The sequence below is a fragment of the Haliotis rufescens genome, unplaced genomic scaffold (assembly GCF_023055435.1).
Source record: "Haliotis rufescens isolate VD_foot unplaced genomic scaffold, xgHalRufe1.0.p SCAF_89, whole genome shotgun sequence".
Taxonomy (NCBI): Eukaryota; Metazoa; Mollusca; class Gastropoda; order Lepetellida; family Haliotidae; genus Haliotis; species Haliotis rufescens.
Window position 1 is genome coordinate 732,797 of NW_025964382.1, and position 22,103 is coordinate 754,899.

The 22,103-nt window shown below is 38.8% G+C and overlaps 2 protein-coding genes across 4 annotated transcripts; one reads left to right on the forward strand and one right to left on the reverse strand.

Annotated features, from left to right (window-relative positions):
- Positions 1-341: 341 nt before the first annotated feature.
- Positions 342-4,356, reverse strand: LOC124150740. 2 transcript variants are annotated; one of them, XM_046522770.2, is made up of 5 exons: positions 3,909-4,356; positions 2,819-2,861; positions 2,312-2,426; positions 1,667-1,772; positions 342-1,452 (listed from the first exon to the last, which is right to left on the reverse strand). In XM_046522770.2, the coding sequence occupies exons 2-5, from the start codon at positions 2,847-2,849 to the stop codon at positions 1,378-1,380; spliced, it is 327 nt and encodes a 108-aa protein (XP_046378726.2). In that variant the 5' UTR covers positions 2,850-2,861; positions 3,909-4,356; the 3' UTR covers positions 342-1,377. The 2 variants fall into 2 exon arrangements, with proteins under 2 accessions (XP_046378726.2, XP_048246217.1); XM_048390260.1 differs by lacking the exon at positions 3,909-4,356 and adding an exon at positions 3,200-3,878.
- A 9,942-nt stretch (positions 4,357-14,298) lies between these two features.
- On the forward strand, positions 14,299-22,008 carry LOC124150738. 2 transcript variants are annotated; one of them, XM_046522769.2, is made up of 2 exons: positions 14,299-14,450; positions 20,260-22,008. In XM_046522769.2, the coding sequence occupies exon 2, from the start codon at positions 20,271-20,273 to the stop codon at positions 21,189-21,191; it is 921 nt and encodes a 306-aa protein (XP_046378725.1). In that variant the 5' UTR covers positions 14,299-14,450; positions 20,260-20,270; the 3' UTR covers positions 21,192-22,008. The 2 variants fall into 2 exon arrangements, with proteins under 2 accessions (XP_046378725.1, XP_048246227.1); XM_048390270.1 differs by lacking the exon at positions 14,299-14,450 and adding an exon at positions 14,598-14,647.
- The last annotated feature ends 95 nt before the right edge of the window (positions 22,009-22,103 follow it).

Sequence of the window (22,103 nt, forward strand, 5' to 3'; positions counted from 1 at the left end):
CACCCTTTCGAGTGAGTTGATTGGTTCAACTGTGTCATGTGGCCCTGTGACGCAGGGGTAGCATTATGGCTGTTTCAATGAATGCTCGTTCCAACCGTGACGAACAGGTCTGGTTGTTGATGAAATATAGTGATAGCTAAATAGACAGATTTGTTATTCATGCACCGATTGTCTTTAAATGTAATATCCAGTTATGTATGACTGTTTAATAATCTTATACCAACTTTTGACTGGAGGACGTCCAATAGTTTTTTTCAGATATTGTAGTAAACGTCGGTACCTTAAATTACCTTCCAGACTATACTGTCATATAAACAAACAAGAATTAACGACCACCGGGATTGAGACTGACACAGCTTTTATTGAACATTAGTTTTGTCGCCGATTTCACAACCAAATAGACAGCCATGGCTATTTCAAGAATGGACATCTGGAGTCAACTGAGCTTCGAATCGATTTGGAAAAAGCACACTACCTAAGCTGCCGATCTTATCAATTACACCTTTCTTAGCTGTTCGAGCCTGCCGTACCTACCAAGTGCTCTGAACGTCCATTGTGATTTGTTAAGAAACAGATCAGACAATGGTCGCTTGTGTTTGGTCATCCGATGATTCAATGACTGGAGGAAGCATCGACTGACTCGATTCCTATCCTTATCTCTTAAATTCGCTACAGTCTGCTTGCAAATTGAGTATCTCTTTCCAGTAAATCAGCAAAACTTTCAATACGGCGGCATTTTGTGTGAATACAATAAGGTTCTTGTAAGCCATGTTCGACCTTATAACATCCTCCGCCTGTGGACAACAGCTGCTCAATGGCATTGTGTGTTCATAGCTGCCCACAGGTCGGACTGAAATAAACACTTGGCCACATCTGATGTGACATGGCATACAACCCCAATGTTCAAGAGAGAAGCAGAACAGGACGAGTACAGGATTTAGTAACTAAATTTCAACAATTTCAGAGATACTTTAGACAAATTAAGAAAATATAACCTGGAGAAAAAGACACTACTTGACTTCAGATAACCACAAAGCAATCCATTGTATATATGTGATAACGATGCATTAAAGTATCGCATAATACTGAATACTAAATCACCAACGCAAACATTGCAAATATATCATAGACATACACATGAAATATTTTAGTTTAACTAACTATGTTTCAGACAATTACTGTTGTTTTACTATATGGTGAAAGGGTTTTGCTTGGGTGTAGTTTAAACACAATGTTTCTCTCCTGTGAGACAATCTCATGTCCGTATCACTCAACATCACCATTCGCTATTCAAACATAACGTTGAAGTTGAATGACAATACACTATACTGTTCAAAGGGTTTTACTCTTGTGACGGCTTCCATGGCTTCCTTGGTGCTAGTGAAAGTAACGGCGAAGGTCAAACCCAGACCTCTGTTCAATCCTCACTTGGTAGACGTCTTTGGTGGATTTCTGAAAGTAAATAATTGCAATCAACTATATAATTTGACCACTTCGTAGTTTGGAATGATCCAAGACATACGGTATTGTTATCATTATGAAGAAAGGTAAAATGCCATAATAGATATTCCTGTACATTCCTTCCTCATATGATTGAGGGCGAGTTGTTGATTTTTATATGCATACGCTATATGTATTACATGCCCATGTAACAACCCATACAAACCTGGGTGTTTTTTTCCATATGTTGTTTGACTAACTGGGAGAAAGGATCTGAACTATGACCATACAGCGTTCCTTGTCCAGTGGCTCTGAATTCCACTCTAAATTCACTGAAATAGAACGAAATAGGGGATTTTATGTTACAATGTTCATTCGTCATCTCGGGACTTCCGACGCGAAACATTAGATACAATTGTGATGCATTATTCATTCCAAGAGTATATACATTAACACTGAATTCAAAACGTCAAGCCGTGAAATAACTGGAATACTGTTAAAACTGGCGTTAAACCCAACTCACTCTCTCACTCACTCAAAACGTCAACGCCAGAGAAATAAACAGTATCGATTATCTGCCGAAGTAAATTCAAATGCATATAAGCAAAATAGTGAAGAAAGGTATTCGACTGGGTCACTGAAAAGCAGGTTTGACACCCGGTGTTCGCGAAAAGAGTACGCATATCATGCTTTACCGCAATCTCCTCCACGTACGAATGGGCCATTAAAGACTTTCAGCAATGTTACACCTCTATCATATCGACATGTATGCAATAGAATTTGAGAAGGTAAATCATATTTCACAGTAAACAACTCATTAAACTAAACGTCCGATGTCTGGCCATACCAAGAAAAAGGAAATAAAACATACCCTTTAACGGGGACAATGTTCCATTGTGGACTCTCCTTGCCACTCATGATATAAGATAAAACATAGTACTTTTTGCTTGAGCAGCATCCAGCTGCTGAGTCCTCACCAACTTGTACTGAAAGAATTTCAGAAAAGATGCTGATTCTAAGTGCAAATATCAATTTTCAAATTGATCAACGCATACATATAAAAAAATATCTAAATTAAAGTTTGAGAGTTTGGAATTATTTAAAATTATATTTGTACTGTGTGTGTCATTGAAGTATTAAAAACACATACTATGTCTCTATAACAGAAAAGGTTTATTGCAATATGGGTTGTGAAAGTTAATGAAGTCAGTGTTCCTGCGACCAAATTGCTGTCAAAAAAAACCTGCAACACTTTGCACTTTCTATCACATAAACTTAATTTGAACAACTTTCTAAATTTTGATATTACTAACACACTGTTCGAGGCATCGTGAAACTAAGATTCCCACATCAGTGTAGGAAATAACCAGAATATTACCATTTAGACGTACATACTGTTCAGGCTCCATCTTTGATTTAACCTGCGAAGAAAAATCAATTATACAATCTGCGTAATACGAACATGTTAGATATTCAAAGTAACTGAACAGGGTAATTGAACAGCTGTGTATTACTGATTTACACTGAGTGTTAAAGTCACTGGATAATATTTTGCCGCGATTATTATTTAATATTCAAGCTGCCATAAGATGTCCCTTTTAGCTTAGCCATATCCCTGAAGTTAAAAGAACAAAGTTGAATTTAATATCTTGACAACCATTTCTACTTTATAACAATTTCAGGTTTACTATTCATTTGATATTCAATTTTACTGATAAGCTGTTGATCTATGTGATGCTACTCCGAAAATATCACAAACAAATTTAACGTTGAAAGTATTTTCTTGTGTGTCCACATTCCCTGCCACTGATTGTGTCATAATGATGTCCCGCCAAACGCACCTGTCACTTGTGCAATAAAAATGTAATGACGTATTATTATTTTTAGACTGTTTACATCACTAAGGCCTCAACAACAAAGCTTTGGAAACGAGAACATGCTGTCGCGCGCTTTCCTACATAATGAAGGCCATCAGACCCATAGTACAAAAAGGTTTGCAAGTACCATTTTACAGAGAGGTATTTCTTAAGGGAAGATAAACAGGTGCTTTATCTTCCTGTGAAGATACTAGAAGATAATAGTATATCTTGTCCAGTATTTTATAGAGTCAATCCTAGATACACATGTGGTATAATGATACCATGACAAACGACAGTTGCCTTTATGAAAATATTCTAATGTCTACAGACCATTTGAACATTATGGTAGAGGCGTTTAATTATCACATTGTTTTTCAATGTCTCATTTTCAATTCTGTGAAATTAATTCTATTAAATTCAAAATATGTAATTGACAAACGCAGGATTTCGTGATTCATTCGCACTTATTAATTCTATGTTTCATAATATATATTGCTGAAAAATATAAATGCTAATATATTATTATACTGATTAGACTACCATCAAAATATGAAAATTTTAAATAATCGTTACAGAAAAAGTCAAGCTGTCAAAATTCCAATGTCCTACCTGTCGAGTACTTCACGGCAATGTGAGTATACGCCCCTACTGTACAGGCTTGTATGGCGAAATGTCTCCAAAATTCTTAGAACAGCAAATGATTCCTTGAATATCACAAACTTTCTATCTAAACTTGGTGACAACACAGCCCTTGTAACAATGACGTGATGGTCACGTGAAGAATGTTCTAGAAGCATTATCCTTTGATGGTTAGAATATGTTCTATAGTTGGAGCCATGTCATCAGCGGTACGTCGCTATTTGTGGTGATTACCAATGAGGACGTTTCTTATTCTGTGATGTAATGTCTAGATTCACTTCAAATGGTGCGTGCGGACGAACACAGACATGTGCATGAACGTCGTTTTATATGTGAAATAATCTTGAAGGCGGCGTTAAACCCAATTTTACCTCATCCCACCTTATCTCGTTACAAATTTCTTCATTTCCTAAAATATCGAAGTTTTCATCTATTTATATATGTACCCATTATATATATATTTCGTTTAATGTTAGCGTTGCTCTGTTGATTTCATCTCAGTATTTATAACAATTAAACAATCAATCAATCAATCAATCAATCAATCAATCAATGTTTTTTTCCAACAATACATATAATGTTATAGCATAAAAAATAAATTGTAGTGATCACTTGGTAAATTGTAGCTTATAGTGTTGTACTCATCTTCTGACAGCATTATTAATAATTCTTATAAATCTGGAGATGTTTTTCACGATTAAGCAATTATTTGAGGTAAGCAAAACTTTGAACTTTGCGAGATTCGGCCATTTACAAAGATAAATTGGAATATAATGTGATCTCATGGTATCAAAAAAGGAGCATTTAAATAAATAATGAAACTCGTCGGCTATCGCCGGTGAGCTACATAGGTTACAATGTCTATTGATTCTGGGTATATTTTTCCAGCGGCCTGTCTCTACAGGTAAATAATGATTCGATGTGCGAAATGACATAAGCACCTCTTCGGGGATGACCTGGCGCTGACGCTGGCACAATAGCATAGCATACGAACACAGGCTTCCATGGCAGAACTATTTATAAAGCCACATATGTTTCATGACATCAGTTACGTATTGTAACATAAGCATGACGCAAACGTTGGCAAAACGCCAGCCTCGTTGAATTGCACCCACAGAAAAATATGTTTATCGTATACTCTAATTATCAACACACTAATAATAACATTAAGTAGCATAATGTGAAGAACACATACGACCACACTATGATCAGCATATGTCATTAATCAGCTTTAATCAATATATTGATGCTACAAATGATATACATTATTATTTCTCATTAGGGAAATATAAATAAATCCCTTTCCATAATCATAAATATTAAAAACAAATATTAAATAAATATTTTCCAGAGAATAAGTAGTCTCGATCTTCCAACAAAACACATTCCACTGGGCGTAAAAGGCAAAATAGTGATGATACCAGGTGATCGCGAAAAGGGTTACCGGTAGCACCCGTAACTCACACAATTGTTATACAAGGTGGTTAGGCTCTCTGACTTGGTTGATGCATGTCATCGTTCCAAATGGCGTGGATCGATGTTCATGATATTGATCATTGGATTGTCTGGTCCAGACTCGAATATATACAGACCGCCCTTATATAGCTGGAATATTGCTGAGTGCGGAATATATCAACAAACCAACGTACAAATAAAGTTACAATTGAGGCCTTCAATAAGTTTGTCATAATGCTAATTGATGTTAACCGTCTTGACTGTCAAGAATTGTGCTTGAAACATCTGTCTGCAAACTCCTACCTCCCAGCAAGATGGATCTTTAGTACGTGTTTGTATGTGTCGGTCTAACCCAGTGCATGCAACCACAGGGCTAAATTTCGATCACACGTGGACAATTGTTAAAGTGTGTATTTCACTATTCAAACCTGCAGAGATATGAATAGTACCACGGGACATCTATTTTTACTGCTTATCAAAATCAGCCACTGCATGTGTACGGCAAGTCAATCGTCGACTGTTGACTTTGTATGTCACTGTTGATGAATGACTACTACTACACTCCACACAGTTAGATACACATCACGCCTTGCATTACATCACTGTTCAGATATCCCGTACCCTTAATGTACAAAAAGCTAGTGTGGTATTCCAAGAAAGCACTTGCATTATATTGCGTAATTGTATGGAAACGCCCATGAAACAACTCCAAGTACAAGTACTCAGAATTCCGCTTGACAGTCTTAAAGACAAGAACCTCGATAAAGGATGGTGAGGTGAGGTGAAATGGGGTTTCGCGTCGCGTCCAAGATTATTGCACTTATATAGCGACGTGCATGTACGTGTGTGTGTTTGTGTGGCTGCTTGTACTAGTCCGGACTGATGCCGATTTATAGTGCTAGCTCACTGAGATACCATGCCGCAGTTTAACATGAATACCCCACTCAGACACAGTATACTGACTCCGAGCCGACCAGTCCTTGTTTTAGCCCCTTAATCCCGAGCGCCAGACAGGGTAACAACAAGTACCATCTTTTAGCGTCTTTTGTTATGACGCGGCCGGGGATCGAACCCCGGACCTTCCGCTCTCCGAGCGGACGCTTTACCACTAGACCACGAAGGCGGTTCGATAAAGGCAAATGAACTGCTGGTCTGGTTTGGTGACTTGGTTGATTGTGTGGCGGCGTACCCCGACCGTGAGGAATGTTATTCGCAACATCAATCACTGGATTGTATGGTCCAGCCTACATTATTTAGAGCCTCCGTGATATAACTGGAATATTGCTGAGTGTGGTGTTCAACAACAAACGAATAAACAAACAACAAATGTCATTTGTGTCCTTAAGTAAAAGTAAATCAAGGAAATAAGTAAGGGAAACTAACAAAATAGCCCTGATGTTTCTTTGTTGTATATTTACAACCAGCGTCGAATTCAGGCAAATACATAATTGGTAAGAATATGAAAAATTATGTTTAAACTGAAAAACAATGCTAAATGTAAACCAATTCACATTGTTTGCATGTGCTTTTGTTTAACATATCACCAACAATCGATTTGTTAGCACAATGCTGCAGTGGCATTGAAATTGGATTCAATGTGACATGTTTAATGCCGCACTCAACAATATTCCAGCTATATGACGGTTTGGAAACAATCGAGTCCAAACAATCCAGTGATTGATATCATGAGCATCGATCAAGACATCAACCACGTCAGCGAGCCTGACCACCCGATCCCATTAGTCTACGACAATGTAACATGTATACCTCTATACATGGCTGTACATGAATACATCACACCAAGTTACTAACAAACACAGTAGGCTTACATGTACCCCAGTCGTCTAAGGCGCAGAAATTCGTCGTGCAGAGTTGTGTTCCATTGACATGCCAGAAACCTATGATTGTGGCTTCGAATTCCGATTCGCGCTATTATGCTTCTTGGTTTGTCAGCACCATACCCGTGCTCGTGTGTTTCAACAAAACGTCCACAAGACCTCCAAAATCAACCTGACCCGCCCTGATATAACTGGAATACTATTCAGCTCCATTTTCGAGTACAGGAAGCTAACTTTTCACCAACCCCAGATCTGCACCAGATGTCACAAATCTGAAAATATCCTTGGACACTATCAACATAAGCAATGGAGAACAAGACTAAATACTGAAATACATGATCGGTTTTAATTACTTGATGAAAGTATATTTGAAAGCAATACGTCTTACACAACAAAATCCAATCACAGCTGCCAGTTTCTTTAAATGCACACTCTACGAAATCGAGCAACTGATTCTTATTTGGTTTAGGGGAACCTGTATGATCATGCAGTCCTTAACGCAGTCAACAAACATGTTGCATTCGGATCTACGCAATCATGAGAGGAGGTAGAGTAATGTCGACGAAATTTAAATGTTTTAATCCAATATCAAGAGAAAAAAATATGATTTTATGTAATAGCCAAACAAATAACCTTACGCAAACAAAAGTCCAGACAGGCACTTTTAACAGGAACACTGCGTACTTTCAAGATGAGGCGTGTAGCGTTCATTTTGCCAAGCGTTAATCATGATTAATGTGTGCATTTTCATGGTAGTCTAACAACCAAAGTAACTTCCAATCTCATCGCTGGATGTCTTGATCTTCACTTGAAAGTCTTTGCTGGTTGTTTTCTGAAAACAAACCATTCGGACAATAACTAAAATGGATAAGAAACAGCGCAATAAACAGACTTTTGAGCAATATTAGCCAACAACATGTTTCTTACAGTAATACAAACATTGCTTTTTATGACATAGCTATTTCACATGCGTTTATGTTTCAAAAAAATTAAGAACGTTGGTACATTATTGCGCTGAACTATATATATTTGTATCATTGTCTATACTTTTATGTTGTTGTGATTAAAACTGCGTTCGTGTTATCGACTTACTAAAGAATGAACTTCAATGTTTCATTGCATTTATGGAGGAATACACGTTTAAGCCGATGTGCCTAATTTGTGTAAAAGACCGTTATTAAATTCTTAATAATGATAGTAATATATGTACATCAGTTAATATTGGAAGGACAACAATAAAAATAAAACGCGGAAGGAAATTATCATTCCTAATAGTAACTCCACTTCCTTGTCCATGAGAATTAAGTGCATTGTGTGCTTATCTACCCACCTTGGTGGCATTCTCCATAATGTTTTTGATACGGGCCGGAAAAGGGTTTGATTTGTTGCCATAGTTATGACCACCAGCAGTCGCCTCAAATCGGGCTACATATTGCCTAAAAATACGAAAAGAAAGAAATTATATAATTCAATTCTAATTATTTGTTCTGTTACTAGTTCCAAAACCCAACATTGTAACTGTTCTGAGCGAAACATTAGGAGCTAAACATGAACTGGGGTAATATGCTCAACGAGATCAAGAAGAGCTTACAAATAATAGCGACTATACCCTTTGCAATCTAAAAGCAGAGTCCATTGTACCTTTCTGACTATATCATGTGCATGTGCTGAAGTATCACTCTCAAATAGTGATGAAACCAGTTCCCAGGTAGCATGTGCTGAAGTATCACTCTCAAATAGTGATGAAACCAGTTCCCAGGTAGCATGTGCTGAAGTATCACTCTCAAATAGTGATGAAACCAGTTCCCAGGTAGCATGTGCTGAAGTATCACTCTCAAATAGTGATGAAACCAGTTCCCAGGTAGCATGTGCTGAAGTATCACTATCAAATAGTGATGAACCAATCCACTTATGTTTATACAATGGTAAAACATATCTTCACTCTTAGTTACGTTTTTAACATAGGAAACAAACTTAAACCTTACCCATCACTGGGAACAATGTTCCAGGAGGCATCCGTAATTCCTTTCAAATCGTAGTGCAAAGTCCGAGAGTTCCTTCCTCTAGCACATTGAACTGAGTAGTTGCAGAACTTGTGTTAGCAATACATTAACCTGACAACTACAACTACAGAAAATGTTTGGGATTATTATAAGAATGAGAATTTATGGATGTCAACTTATTTCTTATGAGGAACACAACGTTTCGGAGTATACACTTACTCCCTCGCCTGATGATGATAATCTCTTTAAATTGACTTTCAAAGACAGCATTATTTTAGTTCTTAAATTGAACAGATATTACCATAATGCAATTAAGATAACATCTTGAGATTTATTCGATTGAAATAAAAGGTATGACAACGTTACCATTTACAGGCTCCATTGATGACAAACTATGATATCTGCAAGAAATAGGAACCAAGATCGTCTAAATATCGACATAAGGCCATAAGTTCTGTGGGTTAGTCTATTGGTTAAAGCGTTCTCTCGTCACACCGAAGACCCGTGTTCGATTCTCTACAATGTGTTAAGCTTACTTCTACTGTCCCCGTTATGATATTGCTTGAATATTGCTAAAAGAGGCATAAAAGCACACTCATTCAATCACTCACAAGGTCACGAGACATTATTGCTTGTAACTGTAACATTACAATGATTATGCGATAACGTTGCATTGGATACGACGTGAATGTACAAACGCCCTAGGAAAAAGGGTATTTGTCTGGTCCACAAGTGTGTCAGTGAAAAACACAAGACAAAACCAACAACATATAGATCATTGATTTAATCCAATGAAATCAGCTGAATGTATCATGAGTGGTTGTGAAACATATTTGTAATGCTTATGTCATACATTTTTAACGCAACGGCAATTGACAAACCAATCGCAAGAAATGTTCTCCTGCATTCCGTCATATCAAATTCAAACACCCTTTTCAATTGCTTAGAGATTCAAAATTCCTTGATTCACTTTGAAAGTAAGGATTTTTTTTATCCCTGAAGATAACTTAATTTCAGAAACATAGGTACTGAGTACTTCCACCGTTGAAAACGTTTTTTCAAGATTTCAGAAAAAGCGCTTGCGATTTATTGCGTAGTTTAAAGCAAAAAAATCAACAATTATTGATGCATATTAAACTTGATTACATTGTTATACTACGATTCATACCACAATATGTTTATATCATATCAAACATTTTGATTAGAGAGGAATTACATTAATACATTATTGAAAATGTGAGAACATCATTTTCATAACATTTCTAAATCCGTAAACAATGTTTAAGGGACCAAAGAATTCAAACGTGTATTTGTTTTCTAAACTTACATCAGAGATAGTCCAACGTAATCCGTCAACGAAAGTCCCGGCGCTCTGCTCGACAACTACCTTCAACGTTTTATCTGGGTGTCGTTTTTTGTTTGTTACAAAAATCCTATTGGTCTTCATTCTAAGAACCTCGTCATTTTCTAAAATTAGCTCTGTCGTGTGGACTAAATATCACTGATGTTTGATGACGTTGTCGTCTCAGGTTATATGAAGGTCATTTTAATTTTGTTATACCACGTGACCATACCATTTAGAAAGTAACATGTCATCAAAAGTCCTGGAATGCATATACATGAACAGCTTCAGCAGTAAGTCACATGCTCTTCGTTTGACTTGCAACAATTGCCTATATTTCTACTTTATGTGGTGATTAAATATATTTTAATGTGGTGTTAATTAATTAACTACATTTTGTAAGATAACTGAGTAATGAAATAAAATATCGATACAATATCCTCTTTGAATACTGAATATTTGAATAACGACTTCTGAAGTTTAAAAAAGGCAAATATTTAAGAGTATTTTGTCTATATTTTGAAATGAACAATTTTGCAATGGCAATAATCTAACAATTGGCAAACTTTGTAGTGTTCTAAATTTACAACTATCTGTGTTTGAGATGATGTAAGAGTCGGTCTGACCAAGTGCAAATAATCACACAGCTAAATAGTACGATCATATGTATACAAATATTAACTTGCACATTTCACCATTTAACCAGCAGGGATACCAATTTTTTAACACCCCGGGACATCTATTTTTACTGCTGACAGTCAGACACTGGACGGCCAATCAGTCTTGTCTGTGGACTTATCACTCACAGTTAGATATACGATCATACCAAGCCTGTACTGATATCCCGTGATCTACTGCGCCATTTCTAGAACGCACTGATGGGGAACATGTACAATCTGTACGCAAACATCCTACTCTAAGCACAAATAATAAGTGTCACGTTTCAAAATCGGGAACCACTATAGACGCAAAGAAACAGATTACAATTTGACATTGCAATCGAAAACTAACTTTACTCATTATAAGTACATTACTTTCACCTTTTTGTACTCTTCAAAAAAGGGTGATAATCGGAAAGAACTTAAAATTTCCAAAATTATTTGTTTTGTTTGTTTGTTTGTTTAACGCAGTATGTAAATAATCGAGTCTGACAATCCAGTGATCGACATCATGAGCATCGATTCACGCAATTGGGATACGATGTCATGCATGAGCAAGAAAATTCTAAAATACCCAAAAAGCTAGACAATCAGCTTATCCACGGAATACTAGAAAAACTGAGTATTGCAAACCCTAACAACTAGGTTGAGCTAACTACAACCAGAGTAAGTCGGCACTAGATCCAAAGTGCCACTTCATGACTTTTTTACGACATATGAGTTTCGCGCAACCACCCAGTAGCATGCCAATCGTTAACGATCTATAACGAAGCCTGGGGATCAAGACACAAGATCTCAACAAAGTTTAAATATTTTGCCAATCTCTCCTGGACAGCCGGGGAATACAATAGTCTGGGGCGTTTGGACAAGGTGTGTTTCTAATTGGTTGGGTGGTTGGTTTGTTTATTAACGCCGCACTCAGCAATATTCCAGCTATATAACGGCGGTCTGAAAATAATCGAGTCTGGACCAGACAATCCAGTGATTGATATTTTGAGCATCGATCCACGCAGTTGGGATCGATGACATGCATTAACCAAGTTAGCGAGCCTGACCACCCGATCCCGTTAGTCGCCTCTTACGTCATGCATAGTCGCCTTTTACGGCAAGCATGGGTTGCTGAAGACCTATTCTACCCCGGAATCATCACGGGTCATAAATACATTGGAATTATCTACGAGTACATATAAATTCACCTCATGTTTTGAAAATCATAGCTTTAAAACATTTTTTCGACACATGAATGAGGTAGCGAACATATTTGGGATTACAAACATCAAGTCGATACATGATAAGAATGTGCGATTAAATCACAAGAGTTAAAAATATGGGGGTCAGTAATTCTCTAGCTTTGAATGACACTGTCCAACACCGACCGCCGGACTTTGCGGAAATAAATCAGCGAGCGGAGGTATCACGAAACCGAAACCAGGATATGACCAAGTGACACATTGTGATATTCCCTTATAGCCGAATTGCTCGTTTTCACTGTATTCGTACAGTATTAGCTATTTTCGTCCATTAATCATCGCAATATTTCGTGATTCTTTTTCAAGACCCGTGAATATTCCGGGGTAGAATAGGTCTTCAGCAACCCATGCTTGTCGTAAAAGGCGACTAACGGGATCGGTTGGTAAGGCTCGCTGACTTGGTTGACGCATGTCATCGATCCCAATTGCGTGGATCCATGCTCATGATATCAATCACTGGATTGTCTGGTCCAGACTCGATTATTTACAGACCGCCGTCATATAGCTGGAATATTGCTGAGTGCGGCGTTAAACAACAAACCAACCATCAAGTGTCGAGGACTATAGTTCCGATATGGATTCTACCAGTGTTGACCGGGCCAATGTTGGACTGAGACGAGTATCTGCAGGTTTCCTGTGTCCATGTTTTAATCAACTAAAGGGCGGCAGGGCAGATTCATAGTTAAAGAGTTGGCTTCCTCGCCGTATGCTCACACACGTGAAGCCCTTTCATTGATTGGCAAACTGTACTGATCATCGCAATCACCTTTCAACAATAAGTGTTCACTTGGCTGTTCACAGAGCGTGGGATCCGTGAAGATCAACGTTACAATAGGTCTTAAACCAGTGTGAGTGAGTGAGTATGGTTTTACGCAGCTTTTAGCAATATTCCACCAATATCACCACGGGGGACACCAGAAAGGGCTTCATACATTGTACCCATGTCGGGAATCGAACCCGGGTTTTCGGCATGACGAGCGAACGCTTTAACCGCTAAGCTACCCGACTGCCCCCTTAAACCAGACAGACAGATTATGTATTTGAGTCTCACCTATAAAAAAATTGTACATAATAAAACAGTACGTATTTATAAGTGAGCCATCCGTTAAGGGTTACGAGAGACTTAAAATATATCACAGTATGTACAGCATAAATATATTAGTGTAAAAGTGTGTATAAAATATACTACCCGTCACTAGACATATAAAATATTTTTTTCTCTTCGTTGTAGAAAAGCAGATTTTGACTGTAAAATATACATAATATTTAAAAAGTAAAATAACATAAAGTAATATACATTACATGCAGACATGAGCGGAACAGAAAGTTAATCCGGATAAGACAATAGTCCGCATTAGCGAGATTTTATCAGGACTCATGTCCCTTGTTGTTAATCTGTGAAAAGGCAAGAGACTTGTTGTTGTTTTTATTCATAATTTTATAATTACACAAGAGACAGCAGTCTGTGATGTTTACAAATTGGTTGAAAGAACTATAATTACAATCCTTTGAGTAAACACGTACTGTTTTTTTTAAAAATAGGTTTTGTGCAAAATATAAGCATTTACTCGGAGAAAGTGACACGTTTTAATTGATGATCCACTAAAGTAATAAACCCGGGAAAGTGATTTTGGTTCAATAGCAAGGCCGTTGTCAAATAGGGGGGTCAAATAAGATTATTCATTTCATATTCAAGTTAACTTTCAAAAGGAAAAATAATGTTCTCTATAAAATAAAAATCCCTTCCCACCCCCACCCACGTGTCACGACAATTGACTTAACTTTCATATGATCTCAATTTGATATAGCGATCGTGGGGTGAGGGCCCAGCTATCAACCACACACTTTATGCAGCTTCATATTCCTTTACAGCCTATAGCAGGTCTGGGGCCAGCATGTCACGGTGACCTAGATGCAACGCCGTGTAACGAGAACAGGCGATTTCTTGCGACTACAGCACTCAAGGTAACAGCTTTATACTGTTGACGTATTTCTGTAAATTATGCATGCTGCATCTTGAGTTGTTACACACTATAAGCTCATCAATGCATACATTTGATGGGAGATTTTATTACTGTGGTGTTGACCTTATGTTAGAACAGGTCTTGTTGGAATGAGCGCGGGGTGATATGTATATGTAGCAACAAACGGGTATTACAAAGGTAGGCATTATGTAACGTTTAATATTAACCAGTATGATTCATTAGTAATATTTCAGTTCCTGGTTTATACACGGAAAAGATGCATAGGTGTAATAATATTTGCAGTTCATGTGTACCTATAGATATATTTTTAGAATATACAAGTCCGTGACGGCGCCACAAGTCACATCGTCTACAGCTCATTATAAGCAAGATGAAATTTGATAATTACTACCACTAACGTTGTATATATTAATATTTGTGACATCAACCGTCATATAACATTTCAGAGCTTTAGTAACGAAACATGAAATAGACCGTGACAGATCTAGGGCTAGCCTTTTGTGGGAAATAGGCCGTCGTTGCTGAGCGCTAAATAAACAGGTCGATGCACAACAATTCGACAATATAGTCATGTCATGAGTTCTGTGTGATCGTCGCAGTTACTGCTCTGTTATTCAGGGTAGGTGGAAGGTTGCCTGAGGCGTGTATGTCCTTCCTGTATGCACCGATGGTGGTGTTGGGTGGGGTTGAGGCAGGGTGATGTGGGATCGCAGGGGTTTGTGTGTGATGCAGCAGGGGTGGTGTCGGGTAGTGTGGTGTTGCGGTGAGGGTGATGGGGGATAGGTGTAAGTGGTGTTGGGTGGTGTAAGATGGGGTTGAGATGATGTGGTGTGGGGTTGGGTGAGGGTGGTGGGGGATTGTTTTAAATTGGTGTTGGGTGGTGTAAGATGGGGTTGAGGTGATGTGGTGTGGGGTTGGGTGAGGGTGGTGGGAGATTGGTTTTAAGTGGTGCTGGGTGGTGTAAGATGGGGTTGAGGTGATGTGGTGTGGGGTTGCGGTGAGGGTGGTGGGGGATTGTTTTAAAGTGGTGTTGGGTGGTGTAGGAGGGGGTTTGGGTGATGTGGTGTGTGGTTAGACTGGTGTGGGACGGGTTTTAGGTGCCGTTTGGTGGTTTGGTGTGGGTTAGGGAGGTGTGGGGTGGAGTTGAGGTGGTGTTGAGTGGTGTATGATGTGGTTGTGATGGTGAGGGATGGGCTCTGGATGGTGTGGGTGGTGTAGGATTGGGTTGGTGTGATTTGGATGTTATTGGGATGGTGTGAAATGCGAGTGGTGTGGGGTCAATGTTGGAAGGGGTTGGGTGGTGAGAGATGGTGTGGGATGGTTTGAGGGTGGTGTGGGGTGATGGGGTTGAGGTGACGTGTGCTGTTATTGGGGTGGTGTGGAATGCGGGTGGGGTTGGGTAGTTTGGGATGGGGTGGAGGTTTATGTGAGAAGGGGTTTGGGTGTTGCGCGATGGTGTGGGAGGGTTTGAGGGTGTTGTGGGATGAGTTGAGTGTTGTGTGGGGTGGTATTGGGGTGGTGGGGATGGGATGGGTTGGTTTGTATGGGAAGGGGTCGAATTCGGGATCGCTCTTATTATGTTTCGAGATTTGTCATCACTGTACCCGTGAACGTCCCAAAACTGCATCAATATTGGATAACTCATCAAATCAATCTGGCACGTCCTGATATAACTGACTGAGTGTGTATGTGTACGTCAAGTTTAGCAATAATCCTGCAATATCGCAGGTAGGGTGTGTAGGGGTGTGTAGGGGGGGGGGGGGGGGGGGGGGGGGTAGTTGGGGGGGGGGGGGGGGGTGTGCTGAAAGGGTGGGGCTTTACAACACGAGGTCTTCGGCGTTAGCAACGCTTTAACCACCAGGCTACCCACTGCCCCCTTGATATGATTTCCTGTCATACTGTTCCCCTTGATATGACTTCCTGTCATACTGTTCCCCTTGATATGGCTTCCTGTCATACTGTTCCCCTTGATATGACTTCCTGTCACACTGTTCCCCTTGATATGACTTCCTGTCATACTGTTCCCCTTGATATGACTTCCTGTCATACTGTTCCCCTTGATATGACTTCCTGTCATACTGTTCCCCTTGATATGACTTCCTGTCATACTGCCCCCTTGATATGACTTCCTGTCATACTGTTCCCCTTGATATGACTTCCTGTCACACTGTTCCCCTTGATATGACTCCCTGTCATACTGTCCTCTTGTGTGATCTATTAGCTACAGCCTTTGCTATAATCTTAAAGTTAATTATCTCTTGTTCTCAATTAGCAAAGGATGTTTGCCTTGATTATCCAACAATGTTATTATTCCACGTCGCTGAGAAACTGTCATCCTTCCTGTTTGAAATGTATACTGTAAACTCCTCAAGGCACTTTTAGGTAACCATAGAGTTGCTGATAGAACTCCGTTGATATGCCGTCACATTTAGATTTTCAAGCTTGTTTTCAGTTCTTGTTCTGGTAAATCCACTTCAATTTATTCTTTCTGAAAGTCTGTATTTCTTTCTTCAACACCCTCATTTTTGTTATCGAAATCAGATTCTAGGGCCCATTCTTTCTGTGAAAATAAATCTTCATAAAAGATTTATAATTTCTGAAGAATTCTCTTGTCATCAGTATTTACTACAGTTTTTGCTGCTCCAATCTCTGAAATATTTTTCTCTTTGTTTTTTTGTTTGTTTGTTTTGTTCTAAACTGTAAAAATAACTCCTGCTATTTTCCCATTCATCAAACCATTTCAGTTTTGGATTCAAAATATTGCTCTTCCAGATTATTATTCCTATTTTGCAGACGATGTTTGACAAAACATATTTAACATGTTTAAAGAATCACAAATTTGTTTCTAACATATATCTGCTAAATATTTATTATCCATTTTCCAAAATTTAGCAACAACATACCTATCTTTATCTATTGCTGATGATACACTTTTGTGATCTGATTTTATGCTTGGCATAATAATTGAAAAATTACATCTGGTACATACAGACTTGGCGTTAAACCCAACTCACTCCCTTGATAACTACGAAATCCTAGACTGTGTTGTATTATTTTTCCTCCAGGTAAACATGCTTTCTTGAGTATGCTTTTCTCTCCATATATCTGTAAGCTGGAATTTAACAATAAGAGTATCTAAGGTTTCACTATGCTTTGATGGATTGAGAACAGAGCCTCCTGTAATTACTATGCTACCCCTTGCCACAAACCTTTTACAAAATTTATTTTGAAAAACTTGAAAAAAACTCTCTGACTTGTTCATTATTTGGGGCATACACATTTACCACTTGTTTCAGTACACCCTTCATACAGTAACATCACAGAGGCACGGGTGGCCCAGTCGTCTAAGACGCCGCAATTCGCTGTGCAGAGTTGCGTCCCTCGGGCACGCCAGAAACCTATGGTTGTGGGTTCGAATCCCGGTTCGCCCCGATTATGTTTCTAGGTTTGTCAACACCATGCCCGTGCTCGTGGGTTTCACCGAAGTTGTAAACGTCTAAGACCTCTTTCACTTCGGGCTTTCCTCCCACATTAAGCTGACACGCTGTGATATAACTAGAATACTGTTAAAAGTGGCGTTAATCACAGCTCACTTCCTCACTCTAACATCACAAACCTTTCCTGGTAATCGAATGTCCCAGAAGTGACTTGGAGTTGTCTCCCTTTAATCAAAACAGCTGTTTCCCGATTGTCTGATGTACAATGACTAAAATATATGTGATTATTTCTCTCACTGCTGTCTCCAAAAAGGTTCATCTTTTATAACACTTACACTTAAGACACTTGAGTCTCTTGCAACATATACATATCTGCATTTTGATTTTTCAAGAACATGAACACTTCTCTCCTCGTTTTTATCCCTAAGACCCCTCACATTTAATGTAATAATTTCAACCGTGGTGAGTAACAATAATTATCATTAATCTCAAATATGTGCCAAGATAGAACGTGAGCAAATGGAAACAAGCCAACGCTTTCTCCTGAGACCCTAATGTAAAGGTTTCAGCTTATGTATTCAACTGCTAAGGGAGTGTAAAGCTTATACTCAAAGATCGTGTTAGCATTAAAATATAATATCCAATAATCCAGCAAACCATTTCTGGTCTTAATGTAAAACATTTACCTGAAACGTTATGTATATAATCTTTTGAACCATAAACACTTAACATAAACAAAGAACTTTGCATTTCAGGTCAGAGTAAAAAATATTTACACAACATGTCAATGTAAGAAAAAACCCAAAAGGATTCTCACACTTTGTTAGCATTAATCTTGACTCTCAAAAGAACAGGTTGGTTGGTCGGTTGGTTTGTTGTTTAACGCCGCACTCAGCAATATTCCAGCTATATGACGGCGGTCTGTAAATAATCGAGTCTGGAACAGACAATCCAGTGATTAATATCATGAACATCGATCCATGCAATTGGGATCGATGACATGCATCAACCAAGTCCCCCATCCGATCCCGTTAGTCGCCTTTTACGACAAGCAAAGTCACCTTTTACGGCAAGCATGGGTTGCCGTAGAGCTATTCTACCCCGGATCTTCACGGGTCCAAAAGAACAGGTAAACAGATTACATGTACATATATCTGCAGATACTAATAACATCGTCCAAATATATGATTTTATGTCAGCTTCTTTACCATGCTAATTACTTGCTGGAACGAGGTTGGTTAGTTGGTTTGTTGTTTAACGCCGCGCTCAGCAATATTCCAGCTATATGACGGCGGTCGGTAAATAATCGAGTCTGGAATAGACAATCCAGTGATTAATATCATGAACATCGATCCACGTAATTGGGATACGATGACATGCATCAACCAAGTCAGCGAGTCTGACCACCCGATCCCGTTAGTCGCCTCTTACGACTTCGCTTGAATACATTTGACGACACATTTAAAACGGCTTCCGTAGCAGCATGCAAGTCATTTTTCAGATCGGTTTGAGCTATTTTCAGGTCAGTTACATCAATATGCATAAACTCTATACAATTCCTAATCTCCATGGTTTCATTCGTCAAGGCCTGGCGATTCCTTATCTTCGTATAGAGAGTATGGAGGGTAGTTTTACCTTGTTGGTGACTTCCGTTGGTGGCCGAGTTATCGTAGTTCGATATCGGGGTATCGTGGTGAAGCAGTGATCTGTCTCCTCCACCGTTCGTGTCGCTCAACTTCATAGGCGACTAACGGGATCGGGTGGTCTGGCTCGCTGTCTTGGTTGATGCATGTCATCGGTCCCAATTGCGTGGATCGATGCTCATGATGTCAATCACTGGATTGTCTGGTCCAAACACGATTTATTTACAGACTGCAATCATATAGCTGAAATTTTGCTGAGTGCGACGTTAATCAACACACAAAAAACCCAAAACAAGTGTTAATTGAATCATATCGTTATGTCTATCGTGTGTTTGTTATAATTTTTAGAATTATTATCTATGTACCGAAATTCAATGTCGAACAATAAGTTTCAGTTGGAACTTTGTCAGACTAATCACTGAGCTTGGGACATACTATATTAATAATCACATTCCACAAAACATCGCAATGGTCAGGTGAGACGTGAGAATACTTTTTCTCAATGATATAATTTAAGACTGAAATAAATCATAACACGTTTATCTGCTCGTGTGTTTTGGGATCGTATAGAGAGGAACAAACACTACGAGCTGAAATCATAGTGTTTATTCCTAATACAGGATATTTACAATCTCAAAAAAACACTCGCGTGATGACCTGTATGTTTGTGTAAAATTGTTTCGCTTTCACAAAATCGTTTATTTTTCAGAACTGGTCACCATGATCTGTGGCGGTGAATCAAAGGTTGAGGACATCTCCCCAATTTTAGACGTACAAAAAAAGATACAGGACTGGGCATGGGATCAATTCGTCGACAAAGCAACTTTTTGGAGAAAACACTTCATCAGAAGAAAAGATTACGATGTTGATGTCCCAATGAACTATTACCAGTTTGAAGACCTGGCTACTAAGCTTGAAGACACGAAATCCAAATCCGAAGCTGCGCCAAGGCCTAAGCATGGGGACCAGCTTCCTAACACATCCATCCTATCCACAGACTATCAGAATGACACCAACAGGGATCAGATCTATAAATTCAGGATGGAACGGGCAAGAACAGCCTCAGTGAACGTCACATTCCAGACAGGATTTTCCATCGGGGGCTCGGCAAACTTTTCTATTGGAGTTGCAGAGGCAGGACTGGAAACACGTCTCGAGATCTCTAAAACTACCGGTCAGACGTTTGAAGAAACGCTGACATTTGAAACGACCAGTGATATCAACGTTGAAGCTAACACTTACTGCACTGCGCAAGTAGTATTCACAGAAAAGGAAATTTGTAAAAAGTTCAGGGTTGAGACGATCATGAGGATGCCGTCAGGATCTGCTCCGGTGTTCATCCGACGAAAGAAGGATCAGGAGCTAGTTTCTTCCTTTTCAATTGGAGACCTTCAGCAAATCTTTGAGAAGCAAATACAAAAGAAGCAGATTGAAGTTGTGGATGAGACAGAGAGGGGAGACGAGTACAAGAAGTACGCCATGAAGTTGACCACTACAGGAATCATCGAGGGCATGAAACTATCGGGACAAACAGTTAAGCTGCATTCTGAAGCCATCGACAAGAATAAGAGGCCTAAGAAGCAGACCGACAGTCAGGTCTTAGCAGACCACTTGTCGCGTCAAGATACTCATAAGCTTTAGGGCTGAACAATTCACAAATGTTTTTCATGGTTACAACAGCAATAGAAAAGATTACGATGTTGATGTCCCAACGAACTATTACCAGTTTGAAGACCTGGATACTATGCTTGAAGACACGAAATCTAAATCCGAAGCTGCGCCAAGACCTAAGCATGGGGACCAACTTCCTAACACATCCATCCTTAGAAGCAGAGCGACAGTCAGGTCTTAGCACGCCACATGTCACGTCAAGATACTGATAAGCGTCAGGGCTGAACAATTCACAAATGGTTTTCATGGTTACAATAGCCTTTTTTTAGTTGCCTGTTACATTTCACCCCCCACTTAAACCATGCATTTACATTATTTTTTCCAGTTAGCAAAGGTACGAATGGCTGCATACTGTCATGTGAATACCATTGATTGCCTCCGAATTCAACAGTCCAATTTGTTGGCATGTTGAATCAAAGCTAGTTGCACAGGTGTAAATGCTTCATAAGAGGCTATCGAGGCTTAGCTACTAGTTAGCCACAATATAAAAATCATGTATGAACATTAACCTATTCCAAATAGTTTATTTCAAACACACGTTTTTTTGCTTTACAAATAATATATTATGATCTGGACTTGTGCCCTACATGTGCAGCGCTGCAGAAAAGATATTGCATTGCTTTTATATGAAGATTTTATATCATGTCTGTTCATTTCTAAAACACAGGTGCTTTCCGCTTTTACATTGATATCCTTTTATAAGCTACTCAAAACAATACAATGAATGAACAAAAAACATTCATTCGCTAACATCTTTTCATTTGTTACAACATTAAAAAATAAAGAATATATTTTGAAATTCAAATTTTTGTTTTATCCACACACATGGAGATCCAATTTGAGTTGTATGTTATTTATATAGTCGCTTATTGCAACCTACCC